The sequence below is a fragment of the Canis aureus genome, chromosome 1 (assembly GCF_053574225.1).
Source record: "Canis aureus isolate CA01 chromosome 1, VMU_Caureus_v.1.0, whole genome shotgun sequence".
NCBI lineage: Eukaryota > Metazoa > Chordata > Mammalia > Carnivora > Canidae > Canis > Canis aureus.
The window spans coordinates 47611509-47629054 of NC_135611.1; the positions used below are offsets into that span (position 1 = coordinate 47611509).

Sequence of the window (17546 nt, forward strand, 5' to 3'; positions counted from 1 at the left end):
TAGCTTTCTCAATAAATCTAAAATACAGGTTCTAAGTGATTAGAGTATTGTCTTATTTGGCATATTTTTCCTTAGTGAGTCATTTTAAAATGTTGGTACCTTAGGTTTGATGAAATACAGAATTATGAGCAGAACTGAAGTTCTGCTGAGAGTTTCCTGTACAGAGTTGCCAGAAAGGAGTTGGAGTGGACACCCTGTCGCATGTGACACAGGATCTGAGCAGCCACTCTGGGCATTCTATGTAGGGCCAGGGCGAAGAAGGTCTCTCCTCCAGCCACTCTTGTCCAGGCCTCACCCCCACTCTCAGAGAGTCCTGGGCGGGGAGCTTCCTGCAGGGACCTTTCTGGTCCTGCCATTTCTTTTGGATCCAGAATGTACCTAAAGCAAGGTGATGGCACTACTATGGCCAGGTAGTTCAGCGGCCATACTCTATCCAAAAACGACATGATCATCTGAGTTAGGACTCTAATGGAAAATCTGGGACTTACGGTCACCATGCTAAGTAATCATGTTAGGTCATTAAAGAGCCAGTTTCAGGACAGAGAAATCCTGGCTTTCTACCCCTGTGGTTCACACACTAGCCCAAAGCTCTTGGCTTCCTGGAATTTTAAATCAAACTCAAAATCACTCAGCAGAAACTTTGAAATGTCACCCTTCTCCCGAGAAGCTCTGTATACACATTATTTACACACTGTGAATTGAAACCTGTATTTTTAACTACAGATTCCTAGGTTCTATGTCTATAATTGGACCTCTCTGGGTGGTCTGGGAGGCCCGGGGTTTAGAATCACGACACTGATTTTGTCACATAGGAGCCGTAGAGACTTCAGGCAAGGCGGTACTATTTGGGGACATCCCCGCAGAGACCACACCCAGCTGAGAGGCCTGCAAGGAGAAGCCAGATTCCGTAGTGGCCGTCCTGTCCCTGATCCCTGACCTTCACCTGCCTCCTCACCCCCAGACAGCCTAAAAGCTACACTGCTCAGATAAGAAAGTAGACGTGTGTGAAAATGAGCCTGCAGAGTTTCTGATGACACAGTGATTCACTCTGCACAGTTCACAAATGTGTATGTGGAGTTCTACCCTCACCCAGCCTTCCTCTCTGGGTTTGAGCCTTTCCTTCCAGTTTTCTCTTGTTATGTTTACCCTTTTGTCCCTGGGTTCATTTATTTAAATTCCCTCCTTCCAGGGACACCTGGGTGGCTCCGTAGGTTAAGCATCTGCCTTTGGTTCAGGTCATGATCTCAGGGTCATGGGATCAAGCCCGTGGCCGGGGCCCCTGCTCAGTGGGGAGTCTGCTTCCCCCTCTCCCTCTGTGATCCTTTGCTTGTGTGCTTTCTCTCCCTCTTTCTGTCAAATACATGAATAAAATCTTTTAAAAAAATTCCCTCCTTCCAGATCATATTGGCAGATTTGTCATTATGTGTAATTACCAAGAAGGGGGCTTTTCAGACACTGGGGGTCTCTCAAAGGGAAATGAAAGTCTTGAGAGTTTAATGAAATCATCATCTTCCCCCATTCTAGAATTGTGAGCAGACATTATTTCTGAATGCTCTTTTTCTCTATTCGTTTTTAGGTAATGTACTTCTCTTTGCCCTGTAGTGGTACATTTATTTCTAGGGATGTGATTAAGGGACAAATCATAGAATTAATGGTGTTTATGTCCCTGCCTATAAATGAAAAATACACAGACTTCACAGTGACTCATATGAAAAGGATAAAGATCATTTTTATAACAATCCTTACAACCTCTATTCCTCACAAGGCTACTCTGTTATTAGTTCAGACATGTGAGTCATTGGCTCAGATTATTTCATTTTATGATCATTTGCCCTAACTATCTATTACTGAAATGCATTGCAATCAAGATTCTGGAATATAAAATAATAGGTTCACTTTGTGATTTCTGAAACATAGAGACGTCTCTAGTTAGCATATAGCATCACAGAGGCAAGGCCACCTCCCCTTCCTGTATGAACTTCCATGGTGTGCCTCATTTCTCTGTGCAAAAAGTAGTGATTCTGGTGTTTATGCTTTTGTGTGTGAAGGGAAGAGCACGAATACCAAACATAGACCGTGTTGTAGTCAAGGGTCATGAGCTACAATTAATAGGATTTTTTTTTCTGTATGTGTGTCCATTTTCAGGCAAAAAAAAATGAAAAGATGACTCGAGTTGTTTTGATATGGGAAAAGACTCTCTACTTTTTGTTCCAAAGGCTACTTGGTTTTAATGTCTCTGCCACATCTTGTTAATGTTTTATTTTGTTTTGTTTTTCTTTTTAAGTATAGCTAATCTTCCCCCAAAGAATGTCCTGTGGAGAACCAGAGAGACCTGGCTACCCAGTAATGAAATCCAGATTTCCTATCTGAAATGTTTCAGAAATTAATGTGGCCCAAGGAATTTTGTCCAAGGAATCAGTTGTATGTCACATTCTACCCTGGGAGCCAGTCTCTAAATAGCAATGCAGAATTAATGTCAGTATTGATTCTGGGATGCCAGTATCTGTTTGATGGTAAAATAATGTTGTCATAAATAATGACAAAACACACTGATTGCATAGTCTCCAGTAACATGGCACCCAGACAACAGTTCCACCCTTCATCAATAAACACCAAACCACAAATAATTATTTTTTTATAAAGATTTGAGAAGATTGCTAGTAGAAGCAAAAACATTCCTTCTGGGGCACCTGGGTAGCTCAGTTTGTTGAGCATCTGACTCTTGATTTCAGCTCAGGTCATGATGTTAGGGTCATGGAATGGAGCCCTGCATCGGGCCCCATGCTGAGCATGGAGTCTACTTGGGATTCTCTCTCTCACTCTCCCTCTGCCCCTCCTGCTTGAGCCCTCTCTCTTAAAAAAAAAAAAAAAAAAAAGAAGACGACGATGACAACGATGAAGAAGAATAGAAAAAGAAAAAGGAAAGAAAAGATCCCTTCTCATCTTTTGGCAATTAGGTTAGATTTTTCTAATTTTTACCTGGAAAGGCCTCTCTTTACCTCTGACATACAGCAAGGTGACAGTCTATTGTGGGTATTTAGTTACTACAGCCAGAGCCTACCAGCCCCCACCAATGTGCACTGAGGGGAGTGGGGCATGGGGATGGCTTTTCATCAGGTTAGAATTTCTTTGGTCTGGGGCTAAATTAGCTCATTCCTTTCATGTCATGAAAATGCATGCCTTCAGATTCTTGTGTTTTTTTCCTCCTGTCACTTTCCCATTGAGCTTTCGGAAGACTAAGATGCTCATAGCCTGTTTTCCACAGGCCCTGGGTTGTATGTAGGTCACAATTCTTCAGATAGAGAGAAGACTCCATTTGGTGTTTATATCTTTGGCAGCTGCATCATCATCTTGTATTGAATCCAGGCCCTTGGGGGAAGGAGTCTTCCTCACAGATGGCACTCAGAATTGTAGATCCCAGCCACAGTTGCTCAGAAATATGAAGGAGCCATTTTCAAGTTGTCTGAGCTCGGCCTAAGAATTTTCTTTGCTGCTTACAGTGTTTCAGCTGCGAAGCCATGCTGGTTGCTCTGGGTTGGCTGGGATTTCCCATTAGTCTTGCCTCCTTCCAGAGGTCTAGCGATCCCTGTTGTGGTCAAGGTCTGCTTACTGCCTTGTCTTTACCAGAAAGACTGCAGATGTTCTCTTCTCTCTCTGAGTGGCACTTGGAAGGTGCCTGGGTAGCGCTGATCTCATCCTTTGTGTAGGGGCGTGAATTCTGCTGCTTTTTATAAAGAGTGTTGTCTAAGATTTCAAAGAGAAACTAGACATTGTTCTTTGTCGCACAGGAGCTAGTTGGAAGGGGAACTCTCAAGAGCATCTAGTATTGTACTAAGTTTTACCAACATAAGGAGCTTTGTCTGCTAGGACTTTAGGGCATGGAGGGGTTAGAGGTTCTAGCTAATGCTTACAGGATGCATACATATTGCACACTTGACTCAGCAGACTAGGGACTCCTTCTCTTGGCCAGGGAAACCTCTTGGACAATGTGGATCCTTAGCACCTGTTTGGAGAAAGGTACTTGTAACTCCCTTACACTTGTACCGAGCAGGCTTGGAAGACAGAGAAATGAGTTCTAGACACAAGATACATTGTTGAGGTTGAGAGTGTGGCTAATTTGACTTTCCTCTTCTTCTCCATGATATTATTATAAAATTCAGTTGAATGAGGCCAGTTCACTTAGTCACTCAGCAAGAATTTTCCAAACACCTGCTCTGCAGTGAACAAGGCCAAGTCTCACTCTCCAGGACCTCTGGTCCAGTCAGATGCATGGGACATGTCCACCAACAGCCACAGGTTCCACAGACAGAAGGAAGCAAAATATTATGGAGGCTCAGAGAAAGAAGCCATCACTCTTCTTGGAGGTGAGGCAAGAAAATCTTTTCACAAAGTCTTTGTAGGATCTTGAACATTGGGGGTGAAGGCATTCCAGACACAAGGGCTGGGTTAGCAGACACTTGTTTGGGAAGGCTGAGAGGTCATGGATGCTTGAGAAGAAACATGAACTTAACTTAGCAGGAAAAGGGGAGTCATTGCAGGCTTTGGGGCAGAGAAGTGTGGCCTAGATCTGGCCTCATGGTTAGGGCAGATTGAAGTGAGGGCCTAGCAGATAGAGGGCTGATGGTGTTCCAGTTGTCCCCCCAGGCAGGAGAAGCCGAGGAATACAGTACTTGAGGTAATTCTGTGAGATGCCTGCAAGGACAGAATGGGGCTAGAAACTGCACTTGGCCAGCTGGGGAAGAGGCCTAACTAAAAACCAAGTTAGAAGTTTCCACCATTGGGATCCCTGGGTGGCGCAGCGGTTTGGCGCCTGCCTTTGGCCCAGGGCGTGATCCTGGAGACCCGGGATCGAGTCCCACATCGGGCTCCCGGTGCATGGAGCCTGCTTCTCCCTCTGCCTGTGTCTTTGCCTCTCTCTCTCTCTATGTGACTATCATGAATAAATAAATAAAATCTTTTTTTAAAAAAAAAAAAAGAAGTTTCCACCATTACCTGGACTGCTATACTTTTAATGATTTGTACAAGCTTTTTTTGCCACTTGAAGTGACCAGAGGACTTCCTGTCACCTTCTTCTCATAATCAGGAAAGTCAGAGGACTCACCTAAGTTTTTACTCAGGGGCAGGAGCAGGGGCAGGGGCAGGGGCAGGTTTAAAAGGAAGACCAAAGAAGTTGTGGTTCAGAGACATGCATGATTCCTCTAGGTTGGCCACCAGTTACACGGTTAGGAGAAGGCCTGGCAGGTAGTAGGCATTCACTTGTCAATCAGACTCTTCCTGGTTGAGGTCTGAGCCAATCTACACTTAAGGACAAATAACTTAGACCATGATATATTATCTGTGGGATGAGAATGTGCCAGGGCACAGAACATTCAAGTTAAAGACATTGCTTGCTATCTCATTTTGAATGTCACATAATTAGCAGACTAGTGCAGTGGACATCCTCGGTGGGAGATTAGGAGAGGCAGGTGAAGGTGATGAGAGGCCTTGGGAGCTGGCAGCCTGGGGAAATGGGTGGTCCTCAAAGATAACAGCCCCATGTGCAGCGCACTTGGGACAATGAGAAACTGTCTAGGACATGGGTTACTCATTAATTGCATCATGCTCTAAGGAGCCCCCTTTAGGACTTGGAGCAAGCAAGCTCTGAGGTCAACCAAGGAACATTTCAGACCTAGAAGGGGAAGAGAAATACGCCATAACCTAGGATCTACTAACCCACCTTCCTGGGGGGTTTCCAATAGCACTGAAGTAGCCTTCATCCTTGGAGAAGCCAAATGGAGCTAAATAAATCACAGCTCGTGACACCTGTGGTGGATTACATCCTACTGACCAGTGTGCCCCATCACACTGTCTTGCTGTGTCCTGGGTGCTGCTGTATAATGACTCTTCCAACTGTTTCCTATTCAAACTCATTAACAATGAGAAAGAGGAGAAAACAGCCTGAATTTAAATTCTGAAAAATCATCTTCTACACTGATTTCTCTAACCATTTTGTAAAAAAATAAAATAAAATAAAAAATATATATACACACACACGGTCCACCTAGAGTAGATTCTTTTAGACTAAAAATATATATTTTTTAGGGTTACTGATTGAAAGCAGCACGTGCACCCCGATATTTATAGCAGCAACGTCCACAATAGTCAAATATGGAAAGAGCCCAAATGTCCATTGACAGATGAATGAATAAAGAAGATGTGGTATATACATAATGAAATATTACTTAGCCATCAAACAATGAAATCTTGCCATTTGCAATGATGTGGATGGAGCTAGAGGGTATTTTGCTAAATGAAATAAGTTAGAAAAAGATAAATGCCACATGATTTCACTCATAGGTGGGATTTAAGAAACAAGACAGATGAACATAGGAGACAAGAAAAAAAGAGAGGCAAACAAACCATAAGAGACTCTTAGTGACAGGGTACAAACTAAAGGTTGATTGAGGGAGAGGAGTGGGGGATGGGCTAGATGAGCAATGGGGATGAAGGAAGGCACTTGTTATGATGAGCACTGAGTGTTGTATGATGAATCACTAAATTCTACATTTCAAACCAATTTTACCAAAAATGTTAATTAACTAGAATTTTTTTAAAAAAACTAAAGAGAAAAAATAAAAATAATTTTTTAAGGCTAATATAAATAGAGATCTATTAGTACCAGAGTCAGTTTTATGCCTTCTGTATGGACTGTGTTTATGTCTGATTGAGGTACACTAGCACATTTTCCAGGCTTAATACAATGGTGAGGTTGTTTTTTATATGACAATAAGTGTAACAAAGGTGGTGTCACATTTTATGACACAAATAACTTTTGATGACCCTCTAGAGTTTGAGTTCCTTGTTCTTAACTCCAGGTTGGCATCATAGTCAGAGATTTAATCAAAAGACTTGCAGAAACTGGTCTTTATTACCAGCTCTTCATAGAAGCTCTATGTCACAGTCCAAACATGCCAAACAATGAAATAGACATGTCCTGAGAGCCACCTATCCCTGAAGCCCACTGTATCGCACCACATCGGGATTCAGCCCCCTACGAACTTTTGGATTGTGACTTTGATTCAGTAGTAAATGTGATTTTGATAGTCACTTTATATTGAATCCCTAAGTGGGGCCATCTTTTAAAATCTTCTAATTGTCCAATTCCTATTGCAAGAAAATGTTCCCTTTACAAATCCAGAATTAGACACTCAGTGGTATTTGCCAGATTATGGTGTCCCTTGTCTCTTAAATGTTTGTTTATTCAACTTGAAGCTTTTCACGTTTTTTAGAAAAACTGAAAGCCCATTAAAGGGTATTAATTATGTTAGTATTTGCCAGAAAACACTCGAGGAAAGCAGTGTTTTGGTTTGTTTGTTGTTGTTGTTTTTTTTAATGCAGAGAAAAATTGGTTGTATTTAAAAAGTCCTTTCCATAATTTAACTGAATACTTTCACAAAGCAGAGATCTTTAGGTTAGACAGTCTTGTATTCTGTTTTTTCACAGCAAGTTCTTTTTTATTATTATATATTATATAATGGGGGTATTATATATTATATAATATATATATTTTAAATATATATACCACATCTTCTTTATCCATTCATCTGTCAAAGAACACTGGCTCCTTCCACAGTTTGGCTGTTGTAGACATTGCTGCTATGAACATTGGGGTGCAGGTGTCCTGTCATTTCATTACATCAGTATCCTTGGGGTAAATACCCAGTACTTCAACTGCTGGGTTATAGGGTAACTCTATTTTTAACTTCTTGAGGAACCTCCACACTGTTTTTTCCAGAGTGGCTGTACTACTTTGCATTCCCACCAACAGTACAAGAGGGTTCCCCTTTCTCCACATCCTTTCCAACATTTGTAGTTTCCTCTCTTGTTAATTTTAGCCATTCTCGCTGGTGTGAGGTGGTATCTCATTGTGGCTTTGATTTGTATTTCCCTGATAGCAAGTGATGCAGGGGATTTTTTCATGTGCTTATTGCTCATGTGTATGTCTTCTTTGGAGAAATATCTGTTCATGTCTTCTGCCCATTTCATGACTGGATTGTTTGGGTCTTGGACGTTGAGGTTGATAAGTTCTTTATAAATCTTGGATACTGGCCCTTTATCTGGTACATCATTTGCAAATATCTTCTCCAATTCTGTAGTTGTCTTTTAGTTTTGTTGGTTGTTTCCTTCGCTGTGCAGAAGCTTTCTATCTTGATTAAGTCCCAATAGTTCATTTTTGCTTTTGTTTCCCTTGCCTTCATAGATGTATCTTGCAAGAAGTTGCTGTGGCCAAGTTCAAAAAGGGTGTTGCCTGTGTTCTCCTTTAGAATTTTGATGGATTCTTGTCTCACATTTAGATCTTTCAACCAATTTTGAATTTATCTTTGTGTATGGTGTAAGAGAATGGTCCAGTTTCATTCCTCTGCATGTGGCTGTCCGATTTTCCCAACACCACTTATTGAAGAGACTGTCCTTTTTCCAGTGGATAGTCTTTCCTGCTTTGTTGAATATTAGTTGACCATAGAGTTGAGGGCCCATTTCTGGGTTCTCTATTCTGTTCCATTGATCTATGTGTCTGTTTTTGTGCCAGTACCACACTGTCTTGATCACAGCTTTGTAATACAGCTTGAAATCAGGCATTGGATGCCCCCAGCATTGGTGTCCTTTTCATATTCCTCTAGCTATTTGGGGTCTTTTCTGATTCCATACAAATCTTAAGATTATTTGTTCCAACTCTGCAAAGAAAGCCCATGGTATTTTGATAGGAATTGCATTGAACGTGTAAATTGCCCTGGGTAGCATTGACGTCTTCACAATATTTATTCTTCCAATTCATGAGCATAGAATGTTTTCCCATCTCTTTGTGTCTTCCTCAATTTCTTTCAGAAATGTCTGTAGTTTTTAGAGTACAGATCCTTTACCTCTTTGGCTACGTAAATTCCTAGGTATCTTATGGTTTGGGGTGCAATTGTAAATGGGATTGATTCCTTAATTTCTCTTTCTTCAGTCTCATTGTTACTGTACAGAAATGCCACTGATTTCTGTGCATTGACTTTGTATCCTGCCACATTGCTGAATTGCTGTATGAATTCTAGCAATCTTGGGGTGGAGTCTTTTGGGTTTTCTACATACAATATCATGTCATCTGAGAAGAGGGAGAGTTTGACTTCTTCTTTGCCAATTTGAATGCCTTTTATTTCTTTTTGTTGTCTGTTTGCTGAGCCTAGGACTTCTAGTACTATGTTGAATAGCAGTGGTGAGAATGAACATCCTGATCTTAGGGGAAAGGCTCTCAGTTTTTCCCCTTTGTGTTGTGTTCCTGATCTTAGGGGAAAGACTCTCAGTTTTTCCCCTTTGGAAATGATATTCGCCACAGCAATTTCTTTATGTCTGCTGGCTCTCTTTGCTAAATTCACTTTCCTACTCTATAGATGTTCAAAAAGTGTCTAAGTGTCTGGGAGTTTGGGCTGGGTTATATTGATGCAGGAATGAGAATGAACAGTTTTTCATGATTTCCCATGAGTCTCATGAAGGGAAGTCAACTGACAATCCAGTGAGCAAAGTGTGACATGGTACTGGTGATGGTTGTTTTGTGCTGTTTCTGCAGGGCAGTTGGTGTGAGAGAGATGAAAGAGTTGTTAGAAATGTCATATATTTTTATCTCTCTGAATCAAGTGATCTTCCTGGAGACCACAGTCTGCCTGCCTGGCAGGACAGGCCTAGTCATATTGGGGGTCACTCCTCTACCTTCTTAAAGTTGTTGGAAATTCTCTGGGTTCCTCCAGAGCAGAGAATTTGGGGGAGGCCTTTGGTCTTCAGGTCATAGTAACCATCCCACGGAGTATATCAATTCACTATGCCTCTTGAAGACCAGACATTCTAACATGCCTAATGTTGGCCTCAGCAAAGGGGATCATGTCCTGTGATCCTCGAGGCCTGTACCTCTTACCAAGATCCCCTTGCCATCATATCAGAGACCTCACCATCTCCTCTGCAAGCACTGCACAGGAATGGGGTGCTAGTCCTCCCTAACATTCCCAGGATGGAGCCCCCCTGTCTACCTCCTTGTCTTGAACAGATCCTTCCTCTCCAGCTCCCTCTCTTTGTTTTGTCTTGAGTGTCTGCATGAGCATCCCTTGATGGGATGGACCATCTAGGAGATGCTTTCCATTCCAGATATTACCATTCTGTGGTTCCATGTTGTGTTTCTTGATGCCCGATGAACATGGTGACAACAGACTGACCATGAACATTGCAGATCCTACCCTCACTCAGCTCCAGGCATTGAGCTGGTTCTCACTCTGCATCTCGCCACCTCTGTGGAACCAAGGGGCCATGACTGATCCAGGGCGTGGTGCTTGGAGCTGCCCTAGTTCCTGGATCCCCAGAGCCTGGCTGGCAGACATTTGTCTCCCTGACTCGTCCCTACCCTGGCTGCATATCAGCTCCCAATATTGAAAGACAGTGAGGAGGTTTCATAGAATTGAGTTGAGCCATGTTCTTCAGTTGGTAGCTCACATGCCTTCTGGAAAGCAGGAGTATATTATATTCTAGCTGCCTAAATTCCATGAAGCCTCTTCAGAAACTGCCTTGCAAGTTCATTTCCATAGGTCATTAACCTCTTTTGGATAGATTAACTCCAAGAGATTGAAAAAATGGTTTCTTGCCTTTTAAGGGTGAATTTGTGGTTCTCAGTTTTTTGGTGTTTTTTTCTCCCCTCCCCCCCCCCACCATGAAGAGTTCATGTTCGCCTCAGGAAGGACAGACTGGGTCTGGTGGAGACGGCTCTTAGCTGGGGTCTTCTTTTATTATGTGGTTCCAGGGAAGGGTGGGAAGATCCCACAGATTCATCAGCTCTATTGTCAGTGCAACTCTGTATGTCTTTCACTGACTGGCCAAGCAGGATGACTGCCACTTGCCTGCAGTGTCTTTCCCGAGGAGAATGGTGGGAGCAGAGGGCCTGGGTTACTGCAGCTGAGGAGGGAGGGTTAAATTGTCTGCTAGAGAGCATGACAGACCCCCCACCAAATGTAAATGCTTCACACAGATGAATTTTTAATGGAAATCAATTTTGCTCCTTCAAAGAGACTTTTGGCTTCTTGGAAACTATAGACTGTTCACTGTTGATTACTGACATTATGTTTCCTTTCTTTTCCCCCTCCCCTTCCCTACTTCCCCTCCTCCTTTCCACCCTGTTGGCAGCTGCCCGTATCTGGCAGTGAAAATCACCCCCGCCATCCCTGTGGTTGGTGGCATTCTCTTCTTCTTCGTGATGGGGACCCTGCTTCGCACCAGCTTCAGTGACCCAGGAGTCCTTCCGAGAGCCACGCCCGATGAAGCCGCTGACCTGGAGAGACAAATAGGTAACCCCGAAGGTCTGCTCTGCCCTTGGCCTCCAGGCCCTCCCCACTGGGACTGAGCCACCACTCGGGAAGACAGGCCAGGGTGCCCAGGCAAGAGGGGCAGGCAGGGCGCAGGCCGGTGACACGTAACCTGGGAGTCATCTAGGAAGTCCTTGTTCCCTGGGCGGCAGCTGACCCGAGGAGGAGGTGGGAGGTTAAGTGAGTGGTTGGAGGCAAGGCCAGGATATGCCGTCTAGCTGAGGCACTGCCATCACCACACTCTGCTTCCTGATGTTTCTTTGAAACCCAAGCCCCTCTGAGAAGAAGCCTCTGTCCTGAAAGACCCATAGTTGCAGGTGGCTGCTTTCTGTTCCCTTTATGATCATCATACCTATTGCTGCTTCCCATGATAGAAAGCTGGGGAGATGACATATTTCTTTACTGTCTTGTTTATCCAGCCTGGGACCCAGAAGTTCCTTTATTAAGACAACAAAGATACATACATATATATACATATTCATGATGTATATTGAGATGAATAGCCTTAGTTTTCCTTAGATGTTGCAACCCTGTGTTGAAATTTCCTTAGATACTTAAAGGTAAGAAGTTTACAGCAATCCATTTTAAACACATTAAAACAAACCCTGATCCCTCACAGAGAAAACTTTTAAAGTTCTATTTTGAGTTAAAAAGAGAGCTGCCTCTTGCTCTTAAGAGTTTGCACTTGTGAAAGCATAGCTTTGCAGTGACGTGATGATAATTTGACAACTGGCAGGGGGGCTGTGGTGACTCTGGGTGAACTAAAGCTTAGCGTGAAAACCCACCTGACACTTCCCTCCCACTGTTCCTCCTACTCTGTGGGCTTCTCTTCCCAGCCTCACTCAGCCAAAAGGCCCCCACTTTCCAGTGTCAAGAGATACGAGTGTGGGTCTTGAGAGGCAGCATGTGCTGTGGGCTGCCACCCCTGGGTACCAGAGCATGGCTGTGTCCTCTGAACATCTGCTTCCATCCTTCATCCCCACCGTGACGGAAGAGAGCAGTAAAGGGGTTGAGGGTGGGAGTATATGGCAGTGGTCTGCTGGGCTGCAGCCTTCTTGTGTCCTGAGGCAGGGAAGCAGAGAGAGGAAGAGTCAGCCATGGAGAAACAGTCTCTTTCTTAGCCAGTGCATCTTGGGATTTCATGACATTAATTATATATTAGTTCATAATTTAAAGCCTTACATTTATAGCATGTGAATCATTTGTAAAGGCCATACATGGCTATCACGGGATTTGACCCTAGCCAAGGAAGTTTGGGAAGAAGTCTTTATTATAACATCCATTTTGCAAATAAGGATACAGAGCCCGAAAGAGGTTTATTGGGAGAAAGTGGCAGAGCTAGAGCCTTGAACCCAGGTCTCCTCAGTCTCAGCCTTTATTCTTTCCAGGGTGTCTGTCATGGGCCTATCAAAACTGTGTAGTCTGTACCCCCATCACCTTAGCATGCAGCTTGAAAATCCTCTGCTCAAGTGGTGTGCAGAGAGCCTGGCTCTTCACAGTGGCCTTGAAGCATTTTCCTGCTGCGAGCCTATTTTCTACCCCACCTCTTGGTTAGTGCAAGGAGCATTTGTGAAATTAGCAAGATTAGGAACTGGGGATGATAGAGTACCAGTGGAATTCTCTATCATAAATGCAGATTCTAAGAGGCATAGAGTTTCCGTTCATCCTTGTTAATATTTAGGAAGTTGCGTGATTCACTAAAGTGCTTTTTGGGGGGCTTTGAGTTAATAACCTAAGAGTGTTATTTTTTAAACATAAGTATTTTTAAAACTAGCTCTGCCCTATGCCCCAAGAGACAAAGAACCTGTGAAAGTACTAGATGGGGTAAAGGATACAACCAAATCTTGTTTCAAATGAGGGATAGCTGAGGGTCTTTAGAGACAGGACAAGTGTGGCAGATGTGAGTTACTCTGAACATCCCTTCCCTAAAAGGCAACGAGAAAACTGGACAAAATAGTCACAATAACTTCATGGATTTAGAATTCAACAGTATTGAGGGGGCAGTTATTTGTGAAAATCTGTTGGACTTTGGGTAAGAATAGCGGTGTCTGTGATAGTCCCATGTGGGGCTGCTCTAATCTCCACCTGAATTCCAAAGGTGAGAAATTTCTACCTGGACAGGGCAGACTCTGAAAACCAGCAGCTTCCCTGTCTGAAGAGCTGATTTGTTTTGGAGTGAAGTATGGAAAAAAATCAGTAACTGAAACTTCTATCTTAAGCTAGAAAAAGTGGGGCACCTGGGTAGCTCAGCAGTTAAGCATCTGCCTTCAGCTCAGATTGTGATCCCAGGGTCCTGGGATCAAGTCCTGCATTGGGTTCCCCCCGAGGAGCTTGCTTCTCCCTCTCCCTCTGCCTCTCTGTCTGTGTCTCTTGTGAATAAATAAATAAAATCTTAAAAAAAAAACTAGAAAAAGAGCAAACTCAACTCCAGGCAAGCTGTAGTAAGGCAGTAATAAAGATGAGGTGGAAATAAATGAAATAGAATAGAAAAAACAACAGAAATACAGTGAGACCAAAAGTTAGTTCTTTGATAAGATGAACAAAATTGACAAATCTTTATACTATCCCCCACCCCTTCCATAAAAAGAGAGAAGATAGAAATTCCCAAAATCAGGAATAAAAGCAGAGGCATTACCATTGACTCTACAGATATTAAAGGATTTTAACTTTAAGCCACAAATTAGACAACTTGATGAATGGACAAATTCTTAGGAAGCCACAATTACCAAAAGAATGACTCAAAAAGAAATAGAAAAGCTGAAGAAACCCATAACAAGTAAAGAAACTGGCTGTCCATATGTAGAAAGATGAATTTGAATCCTTCACACCATACACACAATTTAATTCAAAATGGATCATAAACCTAAATATAAGAGCTAAAGCTGTAAAACTTCTGAAGGAAACATTGAGAGGGTTTTTATGACCTTGGGTTAGGCAAAGAGTTCTTACATAGGCGTACCTGGGTGACTTGGTCAGTATGGGGCTGGCTTTTGATTTGGGCTCAGGTCATGATCTCAGGGTCCTAGGACTGAGCACCACATTGGGCTCTTTGCTCAGCACATTCTGCTTGAGGATTCTCTCTCTCCGTCTCCTTCTGCCTGTGCCCCACTTGTGCTCATGTGCTCTCTCTCTCTTTCTCTCTCTCTAAAAAAAAATATTTTTTAAAAAAGTTCTTACATAGATACCAAAAGCGTGATCTGTAGAAAGAAAAAGATAGTAAATTGGAGTTCATTAAATTAAAGACTTCTGTGCTTCAAAAGACACCATTAAGGAAATAGAAAGAAAAGCCACAGACTGGGAGAAAGATCTCTTACAACTCCATAAGAAGACAAACAACCCAATTAAAAATGAGTAAAGGATTTGAACAGACATTTTTCTAAAAAAGATATATGAATGGCCAATGAATACATGTAAAGAAGGAGATGCAAATCAAAACCGCAATGATGTACCACTTAACACCCACCAGAATGGCTCTAATCCAAAAGACTGATGATAACAAATGTTGGTGAAGATATGGAGAAATTGGAACCTTCATGCTGGTGGGGATGTAAAATGCTATAGCCTCTTTGGAAAACACTTCCTTAGAATTCCTCAAGAAGTTAAGCATACATTACCATATAACCTGGCAAGGCTATTTCTAGATATTTATCCAAGAGAAATGAAAACCTATGTCTCTGATGTGCATTGTACCTAATATCCCCAAACTGGAAACAACCCAAATGTCCATCGGTAGTCAAACTGATGAGTACCACATGGTGCAGCCACACAGTGGAATACCAGTAAGTGATAAAAAAGGAGCCTAGTGTTGACATGCGCCAAAGCATAGATAAACGCTAAGCAAAAGAAGCCAGATCAGAAGGCTGCATACTGTGTAGTTCCATGTGTATGAAGTGTCCAGAAAGAACACATCTTTAGAGTCAGAAAGCCAACGAGTGATTGCCAGGGCTGAGGACAGGAGTGAGGATTGCTGCACTGGGACATGAGAAAACTTGCCAGAATGGTGAAAACAGCCTAAGATTGGACTGGGATGCTGGCAGCACAATCCAGTACATTTATTAAAGGTCACGTTATTGCATACTTCGAAAGGATAACTGTTAGGTTTGTAAATTATAGCATAATAAAGCTGTCCAAAAACAGAGGAGGAGAGGAAAGGAAGAGGAGGAAGATGGAGCAGAAGAAGAGAAAGGGGCCACTCGCTTCTAGTTATATGACATTAGACTAGTTGTAAAATGGGAATAAGGACACATAGCCTATAAGATCAGTGCAGTAAATGGTCGGGGTTTTTGTTTTTGCTTTTGTGTTTTTAAGAAAAAGTTCTTCTCTTTTCCCACCCAGCTCTCTCCTCACCTTCCACATATGTGGACTGTCCTAAAAGAATTCATCACTTGACACATGATCAGAATAAATGTCAGAGCTAGTCTAATTCTTTATTAGGAATCCTCTCCTGTATTACTTGGCTGTGGAGAATAAGATTATGTCTCAATGAAATCTTAGCACATTTATTTTGTGCGATCTAACTGAGGAAGGAAAATGGAAATTAGATGCAGAACCTTTTTATGATTAGTTATTAATTCTAATTATCTGTAGTGGATCTCTCCTTATAGAGGTCCATGATAGCCGCTTGAAACCAGCCATCTGCGTAATGAAGTGAAGCTGTGCCAAGGGTGGGACCAGCTTTCCCTTCTTTAGATTTCTGGGGTGAGGGGGTAGGTGGTGAGGAGGAGGGGGAGGCTCTGTGTCTCAGAGTCTGTTACAAGTCTCCTGAAATGCCTTACCCTTCTTTTTTTCTGAAAGACCTTTCCTGATTAGTTAACATTGCAGCTAAAAAGACATCCAGGAATGGCAGAGAGAGGTCTCCCTGGGGTCACTGGAGTCCTGCTTGGAAATGTGACACTTTGAAAACTCCTTTTTTTTTTTTTTTTTTCTCAGTTCACTCAGGGATGGTAAGATACTAAGCAACTGATTTGGAGTTAGATAAAAGTGATGAGACACCACATTATAAATCACCAGATCAACGCATTTCAAGTAGGGAGAGACCTTTCCAGGGATCAGAATGGGGGAAAGCAGTGGGTCTGCCTCTTTGCTTTTCATTACACATGTTGTCTCTTCCCATCCTTCAACAGTCCTGAGGACCCCAGACAGGAAGTCCAGGAGGAGCCGAAATGTGGACTCAGCTTGTTGGGCCCCAAAAGCAAGGCTAGTTACTTAGGAAATTCTCTCCCCATGTCACGGTCACCCTGACACCACAGAGTTCCCTGATACACAGGATCTGTGGAAGAAACATGATAAATTGATCAGAGCTTAAATGGTAGCTTGGTAAAGGGGGAATCAGATCAAAGGAAGCAGGGTGGTCTTCAAAAAACTCACCTGTGCTGTGGCAGTGGCACAGTCTGAGTTATTGTCCCAATTAGATGATACTCTGCTGGACGAAATGGGCACGTGGGAATCTCCCTTCTGTCTCTGTCTCCCCTCTCACTCTCCTTTCCTCTCTCAATTCCCCCTGTCCCTCCTCCTCCCTCCCTCCCTCCTCCTCCCCCTCTTCCTTCCCCTATTCCTCTCTCTCCACTCCTCATCCCTAACCCCTCCTCCTCCTCTCTGCCTTCTCTGCCCCTCCTCTCCCTCCTCCTTCCCCTATTTCTCTTCCTTTCCCTTCTCCTCCCTCCACTTCCCTCCTCCTCCTCTTCTTCTTCTTCTTCTCTTTCATCCTCTACCCCCCACTCTTTTGGTCAGATTCTCATCAGCAACTTTTCTTCTAGTACACAGAACCAATCACCATTTCTAAGATGAAAGTTTATCTTTCATCATTTCCTAAATTAATCCTTGGACTGGACATCCACTAGATGAGATGTTTAGGAAGCAGGGCAGTTTCCTGATCCCGAGGAAACACCAGCCCACCAGCCCTGGTTCTGCACCATCCCACATAGTGCAATTCCTGGGAAGAGTTCCACGGGAACAGGATGTTTTCATACCCCTATTTGACTTGCTAGAGTTTTTTACCCCTGAGACATCTTAATTCGGTGTTTAAGAGTGGAAAGTTTTAATTGGAATTTTAACAACACTGATGGATTTTTGTTGCAGAAAATACTTTCTGAAAATACGTTGATCCAATTGAAGACCTAAATCAATGTTCTCTATTGTAAAGCTACACTATTTCCAAGTTTTTCCCATTTTCATTTTTATTTGACTAAA

At 42.8% G+C, this 17546-nt stretch overlaps 1 protein-coding gene across 4 annotated transcripts in view; it reads left to right on the forward strand.

Annotated features, from left to right (window-relative positions):
* The window catches only part of ZDHHC14 (zDHHC palmitoyltransferase 14), a 272945-nt gene that overhangs the window by 149114 nt on the left and 106285 nt on the right, over positions 1–17546 (forward strand). For 2 of the 4 annotated variants that reach the window (XM_077898268.1, XM_077898249.1), the window contains exon 2: positions 11179–11351. In XM_077898268.1, coding sequence (XP_077754394.1) covers positions 11179–11351 — 173 coding nt within the window. The remainder of the gene's footprint in view (positions 1–11178; positions 11352–17546) is intronic. The other 2 variants (XM_077898275.1, XM_077898258.1) reach the window with 1 other exon arrangement.